The 15935-nt window shown below is 47.2% G+C and overlaps 1 protein-coding gene across 50 annotated transcripts in view; it reads right to left on the reverse strand.

Moving 5' to 3' along the window:
• SORBS1 (sorbin and SH3 domain containing 1) overlaps positions 1 to 15935 on the reverse strand; it is a 263750-nt gene that overhangs the window by 37733 nt on the left and 210082 nt on the right. For 41 of the 50 annotated variants that reach the window (XM_073352785.2, XM_073352771.2, XM_073352789.2 and 38 more), the window contains 3 exons: positions 5248 to 5313; positions 4591 to 4692; positions 3259 to 3308 (listed from right to left, as the gene is read on the reverse strand). In XM_073352785.2, coding sequence (XP_073208886.1) covers positions 3259 to 3308; positions 4591 to 4692; positions 5248 to 5313 — 218 coding nt within the window. The remainder of the gene's footprint in view (positions 1 to 3258; positions 3309 to 4590; positions 4693 to 5247; positions 5314 to 15935) is intronic. The other 9 variants (XM_073352782.2, XM_073352776.2, XM_073352781.2 and 6 more) reach the window with 2 other exon arrangements.

A 15935-nucleotide genomic window follows, 5' to 3' on the forward strand; every position in this document is an offset into this window, starting at 1 on the left:
CCATCCCCGAGCACACAACCCCAGCCCAGAGCCCGTACCCCCTCCTACACCCCAACCCCCTTCCTCAGCCTGGAGCCCCCTCCCACACTCCGAACCCCTCTGCCCCAACCTGAAGCCCCCTCCTGCACCCCAAACCCCTCATCCCCAGCCCCACCCCAGAGCCCGCACCCCCAGCCGGAGCCCACACCCCAACCCCATGTCTCAGCCCAGTGAAAATGAGTGAGTGAGTGAGGGTGTGGGAGAGCGAGTGACAGAGGGAGGGGGGATGGAGTGAGTGGAGGGCAGAGCTTTGGAGAAGGGGCGGGGTAGGGGACAGGGCCTCAGGGAAGGGGTGGGGAAGGGGATGGGGCAAGGGTGTCTGGTTTTGTGCAATTAGAAAGTTGTCAACCCTCGTGCCTGAGCATCTTCAGCTAGACACTCCACAATGACAATAATAATAAGATGAAATCTTATTATAACAAAGCTATACTGGGGATAAAGTATGTCCTGGTAAGTTTAAAAAAAATCAAATCATTTGTTGATTTGAGGAAACCATCTGAAAGTTGGCTAAGACCCCATGATTCTCAGATGTATATCTGATTTGTGTGAGCAGCAATAACATACCAACAGATGTATGTGTGTGCTTGGTTACTTGGAAGGGACATGGCACCTGATGGGTACAGCTTCTTTCAATGACTCAGAAAGCCATTGATGGAGTTGGAATTACAAGACATTTGGTCCTTTCATGGGATTTCAGTTCCTAGAGTGGGGAGGAGATCATGAGAAGACCAGATCTCCCATTAGTTAGGGCCCTGGGGTAATAACAGATCTAGTGAAAAGCAAAATACAATTCTTTGGCTCCCAGGCAAAACTCCTATTGGCTTCAAAGGGAACCACAGCCAGAACCACGGAATGGGTACCACAAACACAGCACTATGCAGCCTGAGTCAGGTTCCTGAGGAGCCCAAATGGGCAGCCCCAGTGATTACAGGCTGATATTTACTCCCGGGAGGTTCGTGACCTGGGAGCGGGATATATTTTAGCCCAGTAATTAAAGACCAGTGACCCAGGCAATCCTCTCTTGGGGAAACACCTGTGGGAGAGGAAGTGTTCGGGAGACTCCCAGTGGCCCATTGTTGACTTCTCCCCCATCATTGCCCACCCTGTGAAACAGGCTGCAGGGCCTGCATCCAGTATCCCTGGGAGGCCAGAGCCATCGGCATGGAGGTGCTATGACTCTGGATCTGGCAGCCAGCAGCATCCCCATGCCATGACAGCTCTGCTCCACTGAAGCCACACTACAAAGGATTCCTCTGGCCCATGGTCACCCAGGGGAGAGGAGTGGCTCTCAAGAAAGGACGATAAAGCCCCAGGCAGCATTACCTTTTCCACCTAAGCTCCACAGGGCTGGAAGGGGAACAATGTGCGACTCCTCCCAGGCTACCCATCCCGTCCTCCATCCTCTTTCCCCTCCCACAGCACAGACCCCCAAGTGCTTCAGTGGGGGCAGGAAGAGAGGGGAGCCTGTGCTGCTAGAGGTAGCACCCCCATGCTCTTCCACAGGGGCAGATCCATGTGCAGAGAATACCTTCCCCCTTGCATGGAAATTTCAAAGGAATGATCCCACCCCATGAGCTGAGAAACAAAAGATCAGGCAGCTCTCAGTTTCCTTAAAACATTTACTGTGGGCGCAATGTTTGGAGGTAGTCATCTAAACAGGCACAGATGTGGTGGAAGTAAGTGACGTGCCTTCACTGAAAATCTAGCCTTGGTGTATCTACATAATACAATGTAATTATATGTACATCGACATAACTTCACATATTAATGTGTACACAGACTTTTGACCATTGTACCCACAGTAAATATTGTGAGGAGAATAGATACATATGGGAAACTGATTAAACAGAATTCATTTTAAAAAATTAGAATGAAACAAACGCTTAATCTATATAACTGGTAATTATGAGATTATAACCACTCCACAGAGTTCTACGGAGGTCAAATTCAGGAATTTTGGTTCACTGCTGTCGCCAATAATGAGCATATCATTTATTTATGGAGAGCCCAACTGAACTCCTACAGCAGTCGATGGTGGAGTTTCCTTGGACTTTGGTGAGAATTGGGTAGGGCCCTGATGGAAGAATGAAGCATACTGATTTCAGATGATGAAAGTGATCCAGGAAAGTAGCAGTCAAGGTAATCTGATGAAAGGGAAGATTTACAAGACTTGGAACTCTTTGAGGGCAGTCAGGAATTCAGAATCCTTACCAGTCATTGGCAAACATAAGTGACACGTATATTTTGCAACACACTCTGATGTCCTTTAATTTTATTACCCTGCCTTTGCGAAAATAAAAATTAAAAAAAAATCATGAAATAATGGACTTGATAAGGCCAGGACACCTTCCAAATTATGATAATGGAAGGAAGTTCCTTTGCAAAGTGAACCCAGGCAAAAGGGAACTCTGCAAAACTAACTGTATAGAACGTCAAAACCACATATCATAAAAAGTCAAGGAAGATGAATATACATGAAATTTGCAGACATCAGAGGGGAAAACATGCTCGTCCCTACTCCCCATCCATCTGGATTGGATAACTGTGCCTAGATAGAATACTACACATCTGTTTCAGTTAAAGAGAATAACAGGTTAACAGGGAGGTGCTAGATCCCCAGTGGTGGTAAATTGGCACATCTGGCTCTGGAATTTCCGTCCAACTTTTACAGTAAACTGGTTCCATCTGCAATACATTTGGACAGAGCACATCTCCTGTTGAATCTTCCTCTAAAACAGCAGCATAAAATTGTAGTCTGAGAATTATTTAATTGCTTTCTTTGCCTAGAAAGTTGGAGGTGGGACCACTCATTGGAACATTTGCAATCAAAATGACTAGACATTTTATGGCACTGTGACCCTTGGACAGGACTTATGGTTTTAACTCATCTCACATGAGTGTCAGAGAGAATCTTAGCATGGCCCATATAGCATGATCAATTATTTGTACATTAAATGTAAGAGTTACAGTTTTCTTTGCTTTTTAAATAGAAGGCATGTAGAACAATGATCGTTTCTTGTTTGGGTACCACTAAACAATAATGATACAATAGCTTCCAACTTACTTCAAAACTATATAGCCGACCTTCTACCCTTAACTAATGCACAAATATCATGCTAAAATTATCTGCATGTGTCACCTGAAAGAACAACTTCCAACATCCTAACAGAAAAATCCCATAATTGTGAAACAAAACAAACAAGTGGTTCTAAAACTTACTAGGATGAGTGGTCTGAGGACGTTTCCAGAGGAGTGTTGCTTGCTGTACTCTGCAAAAGTCCAAACAAAGAAGTCATTGATACACAAAGAGATGCAGAGAAAGGAAAAAGGCTTGCTTAAGTCATTGAGACTACTATATTGGTCTTCGGGAGACATTGAGATTTCAGTTTAAATGCAGTCTAATACGTCAATGTCTCTGCGGAAGACCAACAATTTTCTTGGGGTCCTTCGGGGCAGCAACAGGTTTTAAGCATAGCCGATGCCTTTTCATGGTGCCTACTCTATTGTCTGCGAATGAGTCATTGTGAATAAAGCCAAAAGCTAGAAGAGAGAACCAGCTGGGCCAGGACCAGGAGACACATGCTTATAATTATTTCCCAAGGCTTTCCCCCTACACCCTCCGCCCCCGTTTTCTTTAAAGGTACATCACATTTCTGCAGCATAATACATTCCTCAGCGTTCAAATCAGTATCATCCTGCTAAGAAGAAAAGAAATGGCTAAGCCCGGGTTCCTTCCTTAAGGAGCAATGCCAGCTGCACAGGTTCAGTAGCAAAAGCCAGCTCCCATCAGCTCACTTTTAATCCAGCTAATGCGTCCTAGGCAATTTTGGAAGAAATACTGTTTACCTTTTAGTCTGTCTCTCCCCCTGTCCCCATATATAGATTCATAAACTGGAAGAAATGCAGACGATATACAAAAGCTAATGAGGCCTTTGAAAGAGCAGCTTTCAAGTCCCAATCAAAATGATTGCAGCTTTAAAATAAAATAATAATAATAATTGGAGCATTACCGAATCAATCTTTCTAGTCTAGGATTAGTTCTCATCAGAACAGCGGCGATGGCTGCCCTGCCCAAGAAGGCCGCATCAATTGCAGCTTAAGGACAGTTGCATAAAATCTCGTGCGAAAAATCCAGATCTTGGGGTGGGCACAGCGTCCTGACATAAGAGTGGGGTATGTGTGAAAAAATGTGGGAAGGCAGATTGCTTGAAAGGCACAAGATGGTGACGTGACGTCAACCAAGAATTTCAAGCCGATTGCTGCTGCCTATTCATGTGAAAAATAGTGAGGGGCTTTTGTAGAGACACCAAACTCTACACAAACCCTAGAAAAGGGGGAGGGGGAGGGGGAAACACTGTAGCTGAAATGGATTTCAAGCCAGATTCTCAGCATCATGTTTTATCATTTCTGACAGCTACACAGCAAGCCATGCAATCAGAATGGTTGGGGCATTCTGTACCCGAGCCTCATTTAATAACCGTCCAGCAGTGAATAGAAGAGAGCAGAGAGTTGGGAAACAGGAATTGGCAGCATGAAAAGAAGCGGAAATACCTTCGGTGGCTTTTTATCTGGTGCTTTATAAAGCTTCTCCATTTGTTCTAAATCTGCCTCTAACTCAGTCTGGTAGAGGTAAATGTCTTTTTCTAGATCAGTCTGGTTAAAGAAGGAGAAGAAGAATGGGAAAAATAATGCTTAGGGTTAGGGGAAAACAAAGGAATGTTAATTTTGAAATAAAAGAGCCTTTTTATTAAAAAAAAAGACAAAGATGGTACAGATAAGACACAGAAATTCATCACTTTTCAATAATCACAGATGCAATGATTTTAGGCATTTAACATTTACATTCAGAGATGCGCCAGGCCTGCTGGAATGTAATTGTAAAAACCACAAGTATCATAAAACCCACCTGTACAAAAACTAAACAACAGATAATACTGTAACATCGATGCAATATGCTGTTAGTACAGTTATCATTGCAGGCCAAGAAAGCAAAACAACCACTCAGCTTTATGGCAGATTATGTTTTAAGGACTGTTTATTGAAACAATTTACTGGCCAACTTAATTGTTAGGATAATGAGTTCATGCCAAATTAAAAAAATTAGAGTCATCACCCACACACTCATAAAACCCAAACGATGTCAGAGAAAAAAACCACACACACACACACAGAGTATACTGCGGTACAACATATGTGAGACAGAATTACCTTTCTATCCTCCCTAGTAAGTATAGAGCAATCTCCAGGAGTATAATCCCATATCTTTTTTGGAGGCTGATGGAAAGCAGAGGAGGAAATGAGGAAATGAGGATAAGGAAAGACATCACAGAGAATATGGAAACTGGATTAGAACACAGGGGGATACATTAGGGATTTGCATCAACACTGAAAATAAAATTAAAAAAAAAAAGAGAGGAAAAAAAAGGACAATCTGCTGTAGCACAAATACCGAAGATTAAGGAAGGCCAACGGCACATGCACAATTTAGGGAGAGGTGTTTTCAATACTTTCTGAAGCCATTTTTTAATTTTTATAAGATGTTTTCATGGATTTTGCACCCCCCAGAGGGAAGGCACAGGCAGTTGTAAAGCATTTGAAACAAAAAATACCCCAAAACAACAAAACAGCAAAAAAGGAAATCACAGTAAGAACAAAGTTTTTGCTTGCTCATTCTTCTTTTCAAAAGGAAGGGGTAGAACAAGGGCCTTTCGTAAATAAAAAGGAGATATATTTCCCCCCTCCATCCCCGCTCCCAACTGTGAACACAGATCCCGCTAATGAATGGCTGAATTCCCAGTGCTGGCATTGTAGAGCAATGAGAATGCACAGGTGTTATTTTTCATTTCACCTTTTTGGAGGGGATGGGGGGTAATGAACTTTGTAAAAGAAAATTCAACCTACATTTTATGGCTTTGGGGTTTCTGTTTGCTTGTTTTTAACTATGGTGGGATTGGTAATGTTGCCGAGGCCTGTTCAGAATGAAATCCTTTTCTCATGATTTCCCTTGCTAATTGGATAATGCCGTGCTACACACACTTCCCAACAGCACAGCTCCCATGTATGGGTGAAGCAGCTGCAACAACTGTCTATTCCCGGGGTGGCCAATCTGTGGCTCTGGAGCCACATGCGGCTCTTCAGAAGTTAATATGTGGCTCCTTGGATAGGCACCGACTCCAGGGCTGGAGCTACAGGCGCCAACTTTCCAGTGTGCCGGGGGGTGCTCGCTGCTCAACCCCTGGCTCTGCCACAGGCCCAGCCCCCACTCCACCCCTTCCCACCCCCTCCCCTGAACCTGCCGTGCCCTCGCTCCTCCCCTTCCCCCCCCCATAGCCTCCTGCACACCACAAAACAGCTAATCGGGAGGTGCGGGCAGAGGTGGGGAGATGCTGATCGGTGGGGCTGCTGGTGGGTGGGAGGCCCTGGGCGTGGGGGGCTGCTGATATATTACTGTGGCTCTCTGGCAATGTACATTGGTAAATTCTGGCTCCTTCTCAGGCTCAGGTTGGCCACCCCTGGTCTATTCTCTCTCAGTGAATCCAGAATAAACTTGCTGATCATGTTACCAAACAGAAAAAACATCACTTCTTGTTTTACAAACAGAGCACAGTCCTAGGTGTTTACACTGTTCACACAGCTGTGGTATCTGAACACCTGAGTCATTGATTGAGACTAGAGAGAGCTCACCAATGTCAATTTTACTGGAGGTGGAACTGAGCAGCAATCTTGCTCTGAATTTCAGCTCCTGATCTGAATTTCTCCCAAGTTCTGGGATTGACTGGATCTGGGTTTCTGGATTGGGCATATTTCTACTTTTTACTGCCACCTTTTGGGCTGCAGACACTATAAATGACTATTACGAATCCCAAGAGGTCTGTGGCTGACAGTCATCAGTGTTTAGGGCTACGGAAGACAGCCTTGCAGAGTCAATAGGGGTCTCCCTTTTCTCAGCTCCCGCTTCCCAGTATCAGAGCAAAGAGCCAAACTGCAACTGCCTTACAAGTGTTTGGGTGAAGGTGCTGGTGTGCATTTGACAAGCCGATGGAACTATTGACTGAATGTTATATTCTGTGGACAGGTCCTGAGGAAAATCAAAATTAGGGAATAAGCATGTGGGGTGTGAGGTGGAAGAGTCTCAGTGACATACCCAAAAGGAGTCCATGCTGCCAAAGTATCCTAAACTCTACAGGGACTGAACATCGAATCCCACTCAAACAACTGGGGTATTGCCTGCACGGTCCCATGGGACTGGCTAGGAATGGATTGGCAATCCTGAGCCTCACCTCATCCATCCCAGGATGACTGCTGAGACTTGCTCAATTTCAAAGTCATGTTAACAGGGGACCTCTGATTAAACATGATTTAGCAGTGACATTCGATGACCTGGCCTTCTAGCAGCCTGGAGGAGTACTACTGCTGAGAGCTGTCAGCTGCTTTTTCAGACCAAGCGAGCAGCAGAGCTCAGCTTACAGAGCAGAACTTCAGTGAAGCATTGTTCAACTTGCCACAATTTCCAGTGAGGGACAGATTACTCACAGATTAAAAGATCACACATTGCATCAATGCACAGTGTGCACAGATCACGCGTGCGGACTCACAAGGCAGTTCCATCAGCCAAGTGGCTGCACAGCTATCACGCTACCATCAGAAATTTTCAAGACAGAAATATGAGGGAGCAGTTACAGCTACAGGGGACACCTGGAAGCCCCAGAACACAAGACAGAATGGGCTAACAAAGCTACCATTGTGCACCTAGGGTCAAATGTTTAACTGCAGCGAATCTCATTCACATGCATAAGGTTAAGATGATGGAAAGGATTTCTTCACCAGGATCCCTTAGGATTAACTTAATTTCTTCTGAATGCAGGAGAGAGGGGAGGGAGTCGTGGGAGGGATGGATGGAAGTCTTTGGCAGGACTGTAGCAAGAAGGCCATTGGTGGGACTGCAGCAGGAACTGGAAGGCATTGGTGGGCCTTGCTCCTTCTTATCTTCATTTTTCTATTTAGACTCCTTGCAGGGTCATTAATGCAGGGGGAACTTCTCAGTGCTATCTACCCAAGTGGTTGCAAAATACAGTTACCTACCTTTCGTAACCTGTTCTTCGGGATGTGTTGCTCATGTCCATTCCATGTCATGTCAGGTGTGCATGTGCTGCATACACTGTTGCCGGAGAGTTTTCCCACAATGGTCTCCTTAGGGCTGGCTCTATCGCCCGTGGAGGCCTGTACTCATGCGTCGGTATAAGGGTGCCACCAGCCCCTGGCCCTCTCAATTCCTTCTTGCCATCAACTCCAAGGGCGGGGTAGGAGGGAAGGTCATGGAATGGACATGAGCAACACATTTTGAAGAACAACAGTTACAGAAGGTTAATAACTGTATTTTCTTCTTTTCAAAAGGAAGGGGTAGAACAAGGGCCTTTCATAAATAAAAAGGAGATATATTTTCCCCCCTCCATACCCGCTCCCAACTGTGAATACAGACCCTGCTAATGAATGGCTGAATTCCCAGTGCTGGCATTGTAGAGCAATGAGAATGCACAGGTGTTATTTTTCATTTCACCTTTTTGGAGGGGATGGGGGTAATGAACTTTGTAAGAGAAAATTCAACCTACATCTTATAGCTTTGGGGTTTTTGTTTGCTTGTTTTTAACTATGTTTTAACTCTTCCATGTCATGTGACTCACAAGCAGTGTCCTTGGAGATGGGATAGGAATTCATGGGCACAGCTCTTCCAAAATTGGCATCATCTCTGGCCTGTTGGGTGATGGCATAGTGGGATGCAAACATGTGGACCAATGACCATGTCACGGCCCTGCAGCTGTCCTGGATCAGAATATGTGCCAGGAAAGCTGCTGAAGATGCTTGCGCTCTTGTAGAATGGGCTTTCACGATGGCCAGAGGCAGGACCTTCACTTGTTAATAGCAGGCCTGGATACAGGTTGTGATCCAGGATGAGATCCTCTGGGATGACTCCAGGAGACCCTTTATTCTCTCCATGATAGCAACAAAGAGTTGTGTCAATTTGTGGAAGGGACTTGTCCTGTTAATGTAAAAGGCTAATGCCCTTCTAATGTCCAGGGAGTGTAACTGTCGCTCCTCTTCTGTCTTGTGCAGTTTGGGGAAGAAGACAGGCAGGAAAATGTTTTGGTTGACATGAAACTGTGACAGCACCTTGGGTAGAAAGGCGAGGTGGGGACACTGTTGGACCTTATCTCTGAAGAAAACAGTATAGGGAGGGCTCCAAGGTCAACTCAGAAACTCTCCTGGCTGAAATGATTACTACCAGGAAAGCAACCTTCCAGGAGAGAAGCAGCAAGGAGCAGGATGCCAAGGGCATAGACAGAACCAGGTTTAAGTCCCAAGGTGGAACTGGTCACAAACCTGGGGGTAGAGCTTCTCCAACTCCTTAATGAAGCTGCTCATCATCTCCTGGGTGAAGACCAGCCTGTCTCGGATTGGGGGCGGGAATGCTGAGATGGCTGCCTAGCGAACCTTGATTGATGACAATGAAAGACCTTAGAGATATTCTAAGATGGACTGCAAGGAGGGCTGTGCTGGGTAAAGGCTCCTCTCGGCTACTCAGCAAGTGAAGCATTTCCACTTGGCCAGACAGGTGGCCCTGGTAGAGGGCATTCTGCTACCTAGCAAAACCTGATGGATCTGCTCCAAGCATGCCCTCTCCTCAGGATTTAGCCAGGCAGCAGCTACGCTGTCAAGTGTAGGCCTACGAGGTTTGGATGGAGGAGCCTCCCATGATCCTGCGATAATATGTCTGGCCTGAGAGGGAGCAGCTACTCTCTGTGAGATCTAGGAGCATGCTCAACCAATGCTGGCGAGGCCATGCTGGGTCTACCAGGATGACCTTTGCCTTGACCCTTTTGATCTTTAGTAGAACCTCGCAAACTAGGGGAATCGGAGGGAAAGCATACAGCAGGCTGTCCGACCATAGAATCATAGAATCATAGAATATCAGGGTTGGAAGGGACCCCAGAAGGTCATCTAGTCCAACCCCCTGCTCGAAGCAGGACCAATTCCCACTTAAATCATCCCAGCCAGGGCTTTGTCAAGCCTGACCTTAAAAACCTCTAAGGAAGGAGATTCTACCACCTCCCTAGGTAACGCATTCCAGTGTTTCACCACCCTCTTAGTGAAAAAGTTTTTCCTAATATCCAATCTAAACCTCCCCCACTGCAACTTGAGACCATTACTCCTCGTTCTGTCATCTGCTACCATTGAGAACAGTCTAGAGCCATCCTCTTTGGAACCCCCTTTCAGGTAGTTGAAAGCAGCTATCAAATCCCCCCTCATTCTTCTCTTCTGCAGGCTAAACAATCCCAGCTCCCTCAGCCTCTCCTCATAACTCATGTGTTCCAGACCCCTAATCATTTTTGTTGCCCTTCGCTGGACTCTCTCCAATTTATCCACATCCTTCTTGAAGTGTGGGGCCCAAAACTGGACACAGTACTCCAGATGAGGCCTCACCAATGTCGAATAGAGGGGAACGATCACGTCCCTCGATCTGCTCGCTATGCCCCTACTTATACATCCCAAAATGCCATTGGCCTTCTTGGCAACAAGGGCACACTGCTGACTCATATCCAGCTTCTCGTCCACTGTCACCCCTAGGTCCTTTTCCGCAGAACTGCTGCCTAGCCATTCGGTCCCTAGTCTGTAGCTGTGCATTGGGTTCTTCCGTCCTAAGTGCAGGACCCTGCACTTATCCTTATTGAACCTCATCAGATTCCTTTTGGCCCAATCTTCCAATTTGTCTAGGTCCTTCTGTATCCTATCCCTCCCCTCCAGCGTATCTACCACTCCTCCCAGTTTAGTATCATCCGCAAATTTGCTGAGAGTGCAATCCACACCATCCTCCAGATCATTTATGAAGATATTGAACAAAACCATGATCATAGGAAGGCATCTGAGAGAGAGCCTTTGCCTTGATCGAACCTTGAGCAAAAGCAGTGACATTTCCTGTTCTGCACAGTGGTGAACAGGTCCACCTGGGGAGTCCCCCACCTCTGGAAGATTACACTGGTGACCTCTGAGTGGACAGACCACTCGTGGTGAGAGGAGAAGGACCTGCTGAGGCAATCCGCTGGCATGTTCCGCTCCCCAGGAATTGGCAACGCCTCCAGGTGAATGGAATGCTTCACGCAGAAATCCCATAGACCGAGGGCTTCCTGGAAGAAGATCTTGGAGTCTGCCCCTCCTTTTTTTTTTGACATAAAACACTGACGCTGTATTGTTCGTCAATATTTTCACACTTTTGCCTGAGAGCTGTAGAAGGAACATTTCGCAGGCCAAGCGTATTGCTCTGAGCTCCTTCACATTTATACATAAGGATATTAGTAGGAGCATTGCCAGGAGATAGAGGGAAGTGATTATTCCCCTCTATTCGGCACTGGTGAGGCCACATCTGGAGTACTGTGTCCAGTTTTGGGCCTCCCACTACAGAAAGGATGTGGACAAATTGGAGAGAGTCCAGCGGAGGGCAACGAAAATGATCAGGGGGCTGGGGCACATGACTTACGAGGAGAAGCTGAGGGAACTCGGCTTGTTTTCAACCTGTGGAACTCCTTGCCTGAGGAGGTTGTGAAGGCTAAAACTAAAACAGCGTTTAAAAGAGAACTGGTTAAATTCATGGAGGTTAGGTTCATTAATGGCTATTAGCCAGGATGGGTAAAGAATGGTGTCCCTAGCCTCTGTTTTGTCAGAGGGTGGAGATGGATAGCAGGAGAGAGATCACTAGATCATTACCTGTTAGGTTCATGGGGCACCTGGCATTGGCCACTGTCGGTAGACAGGAGACTGGGCTAGATGGACCTTTTGTCTGACCCAGTATGGCCTTTCTTATGTTATCTTCTTATGTTTAGTCTGCAGAAAGAAGAGTGAAGGGGGATTTGATAGCAGCCTTCAACTACCTGAAGGGGGGTTCCAAAGAGGATTGAGCTTGGCTGTTCTTAGTGGTGTCAGATGACAGAACAAGGAGCAATGGTCTCAAGTTGCAGCGGGGCAGGTCTAGGTTGGATATTAGGAAACACTATTTCAATAGGAGGGTGGGGAACCACTGGAATGGGTTACCTCGGGAGGTGGTGGAATCTCCATCCTTAGAGGTTTTTAAGGCCTGACTTGACAAAGCCCTGGCTGGGCTGATTTAGTTGGGGTTGGTCCTGCTTTGAGCAGGGGGTTGGACTAGATGATCTCCTGAGGTCCCTTCCAACCCTAATCTTCTATGATTGTATGATTCCATGATAGTTCATCTCATGTAAGGGCATTTGAGGTGGATCAAAGGTTAGAGGGCTGGATGTTGCGGATGGTGTTGTGCACCTCTGCCAGGATGGCAAGTGGCCCAGTGCAGGTCGCACCTCACTCCCCAAGTCTCTCTGGTCCCCCTTGGACACCAGAAAGCGCCCTCTCTCTGTGCACTTCTTGTGCTGCGTCCTCTGCGGTGGGGATGTTGAACGGTGTCGAGGGGCACACCGTGCCAGAGGAGCACTACGCACTGAGGCAAATGTGCTTGGTGCCGAGTCCGACCGACTCACCTCGGAGACCAGTCTAAGCGCAGCTTCCATCAGCAGGGCTTTCAAACTGATGTCCCTTTCCTGATAGTGTGCAGCCTGAAGCCCCAGCAGATTCTGCACTTATCTCTGAAGTGAGCCTCCCCCAGGGACTTTAGACAGCTGGAGGGGGAACAGCTCTCTGGCATGGGCTTAGCACAGGCAGCACATGGTTTGAAGCCTGGGGACTGGGGCATGCTCCGTTCCAGGAACAACATTCCTTAAGGGGACCAACAAACTAACACTTACTAACTACAACGAAGAGTTCAGTAAACCACTGGAGAAGGCTTGCCAAAGCAAGAGAACACTGTTCCAGCAACCACCACGGGTGGTAAGAAGGAACCGAGATGGCGAGGAGCCAGCAGCACCCCTTATACTGGCATATGAGTGCAGGCCTCCAGGGGGCAATAGGGCCAGCCCCATGGATACCATGTGCTGACATGACATGACATGGAATGGACTTGAACAAGCACTCGAAGAAGAACACATGTTTCTGCTTGGAACACTATTCTAGTCTGGGAATCCCCTCTCGGAGGCTGGACAGGTGGAGAGGACATGGCTGCATGACTAAGGACACAAATACGAATGTTGAAGAAACATCCCCTCTCATTTCTGCTGCTTTGAGCAAGGTCTAACATCACTGTTTTCTTTTAGATGTTAACCTTTGATTTAAGTCAATTTTAAGGAATGTGATTGAAGAGAGGACAAATATGCAGTACCCCAGTGCTGGCTCAAAAGCTCCCATTGGCCGGGAACCACAGCCAATGGGAGCTGTGGGGGCGGCGCCTGCAGGTACGGGCAGCGTGCATTGCGCAGTCCCCTGGCTGCTCTGCCTAGGGTCCGGACATGCCATCCACTTCCAGGAGCAGCACAGAGCCAGGGTGCCTTAGCCCCGCTGTACCACTGACTGCGAGTTGCCTGAGGTAAGGGCCGCCCATCCAGAGCCTGCACTGCAACCCCTCTGCCCCAGGTTGGAACCCCCTCCCACACCCTAACACCCTCCCAGAGCCTGCACCCCGAATCTCCTCCCGCACCCCAACCCCATGCCCCACCCCTGAGCCCCCTCCTGCACCCCAAACCCCTCTTCCCCAACCCCATCCGAGAGCCCGACCCCTCACCCCCTCCTGCACCCTAAACCCTTCATTTCTGGCCCCACCCTGGAGCGTAGGGGAAGTCCTGAGCCTCGGAGCTGTGAACACTAGCTCACCCCGCTGCAGAGGGAAGCCCCGAGCCTCCACCCCCATCCCTGCGGGGCTGTGTGTGGCCTACAACACCTGATAGAAAAAAGGTTCCTCACCCCTGCCCTAAAGGCCATATTGTTTGTATAGCCAAGGGTCTGCTACCAACATCTGTAGGCAGAGACAGGCTCCTCACAGCCTTGTGGCAAGCAAGGTGGCAACCTGGGCAGCAGTGACCATGAGATGGTTGAGTTCAGGATCCTGACAAAAGGAAGAAAGGAGAGTAGCAAAATATGGACCCTGGGCTTCAGAAAAGCAGACTTTGACTCCCTCAGGGAGCTGATGGGCAGGATCCCCTGGAAAGCTAACATAAGGGGGAAAGGAGTCCAGGAGAGCTGGCTGTATTTTAAAGAAGCCTTATTGAGGGCGCAGGAACAAACCAGCCTGATGTGCAGAAAGAATAGCAAATATGGCAGGCGACCAGCTTGGCTTAACAGTGAAATCTTCGGTGAGCTTAAACTCAAAAAGGAAGCTTACAAGAAGTGGAAATTTGTACAGATGACTAGGGAGGAGTATAAAAATATTGCTCGAGCATGCAAGGGTGCAATCAGGAAGACCCAAGACAACTGGAGTTGCTGCACTGGGCAACACAGTATGGGGAGGAGGTGACCAGCCCTCAGTGGTGAAAGAACAGGTTAAGGACTATTTAGAAAAGCTAGACATGCACAAGTCCATGGGTCCAGATCTAATGCACACAAGGGTGCTGAGGGAGTTGGCTGCTGTGATTGCAGAGCCACTGGCCATTATCTTTGAAGATTCATGGTGATCGGGGGAGGTCCTGGATGATTGGAAAAAGGCAAATATAGTGCCCATCTTTAAAAAAGAGAAGAAAGAGAACCTGGGGAACTATAGACCGGTCAGCCTCACTTCAGTCCCGGGCAAAATCATGGAGCAGGACCTCAAGGAATCCATTTTGAAGCCTATGGAGGAGAGGAAGGTCACCAGGAACAGTCAACATGGATTCACCACGGGCAAGTCATGCCTGACCAACCTGATTGCTTTCTATGATGAGATAACTGGCTCTGTGAATATGGGGAAAGCGGTGGATGTGATATCTCTTGACTTTAGCAAAGCTTTTGATACTGTCTCCCACAGTATTCTTGCCAGCAAGTTAAAGAAATATGGATTGGATGAATGGATTATAAGGTGGATAGAAAGCTGGCTAGATTGTCCAGCTCAACGGGTAGTGATCAATGGCTCGATGTCTAGTTGGCAGCCGGTATCAAGAAGAATGCCCAAAGGGTCAGTCCTGGGGCCAGTTATGTTCAACTTCTTTATCAATGATCTTGATGATGGGATTAATTGCATGCTCAGCAAATTCGCAGATGACACTAAACTGTGGGGAGAGGTATGCTGGAGGATAGGGATAGGGTCCAGAGTAACTAGACAAATTGGAGGATTGGGCCAAAAGAAATCTGATGAGGTTCAACAAGGACAAGTGCAGAGTCCTGCACTTAGGAAGGAAGAATCCCATGCACCGCTACAGACTGGGGACCGATTGTCTTAGCATCAATTCTGCAGAAAGGGACCTGGGGATTACAGTGGATGAGAAGCTGGGTATGAGTCAGCAGTGTGCCCTTGTTGCCAAGAAGGCCAACAGCATATTGGGCTATATTTGTAGGAGCATTGCCGGCAGATCAAGGGAAGTGATTATTCCCCTCTATTCCTTATTGGATAATTAGGATCCATTTAGTCATTCTTATAGCCGTGAAATGCAGGCTATGCAGATGGACTGGAAATAAAAATATGTGATTCTCTTGATTAGACTTTTTGGAGGGAATTGTTTCTGGGAATAACCCTGGGATCCTTGATGCAAACCACTGCAACATATTTGGCAGAGAACAGGTTGCATGAAGAAGGCAAAGAGGAGGGAACAGGGTCAAGATCAGTTTATAGACAGCTGGTACTTTTTGACCACAGATGAAGGACCCAGAGCTATAATATGAGAGTGACTCTCATTGACTTAAAATTATGTAATAGGTTAAGTAGCAGCCATCCAGATCTTGTGAGAGGAGAAGGGAATGCGAGTATGGAAAAGGGGACACTAAATGAATGAGAACTATACCTTTAAAAGTAAAACCTCAAGCTGAACTCTGACACA

Source organism: Lepidochelys kempii, chromosome 7, assembly GCF_965140285.1.
Source record: "Lepidochelys kempii isolate rLepKem1 chromosome 7, rLepKem1.hap1, whole genome shotgun sequence".
Lineage (NCBI taxonomy): Eukaryota > Metazoa > Chordata > Testudines > Cheloniidae > Lepidochelys > Lepidochelys kempii.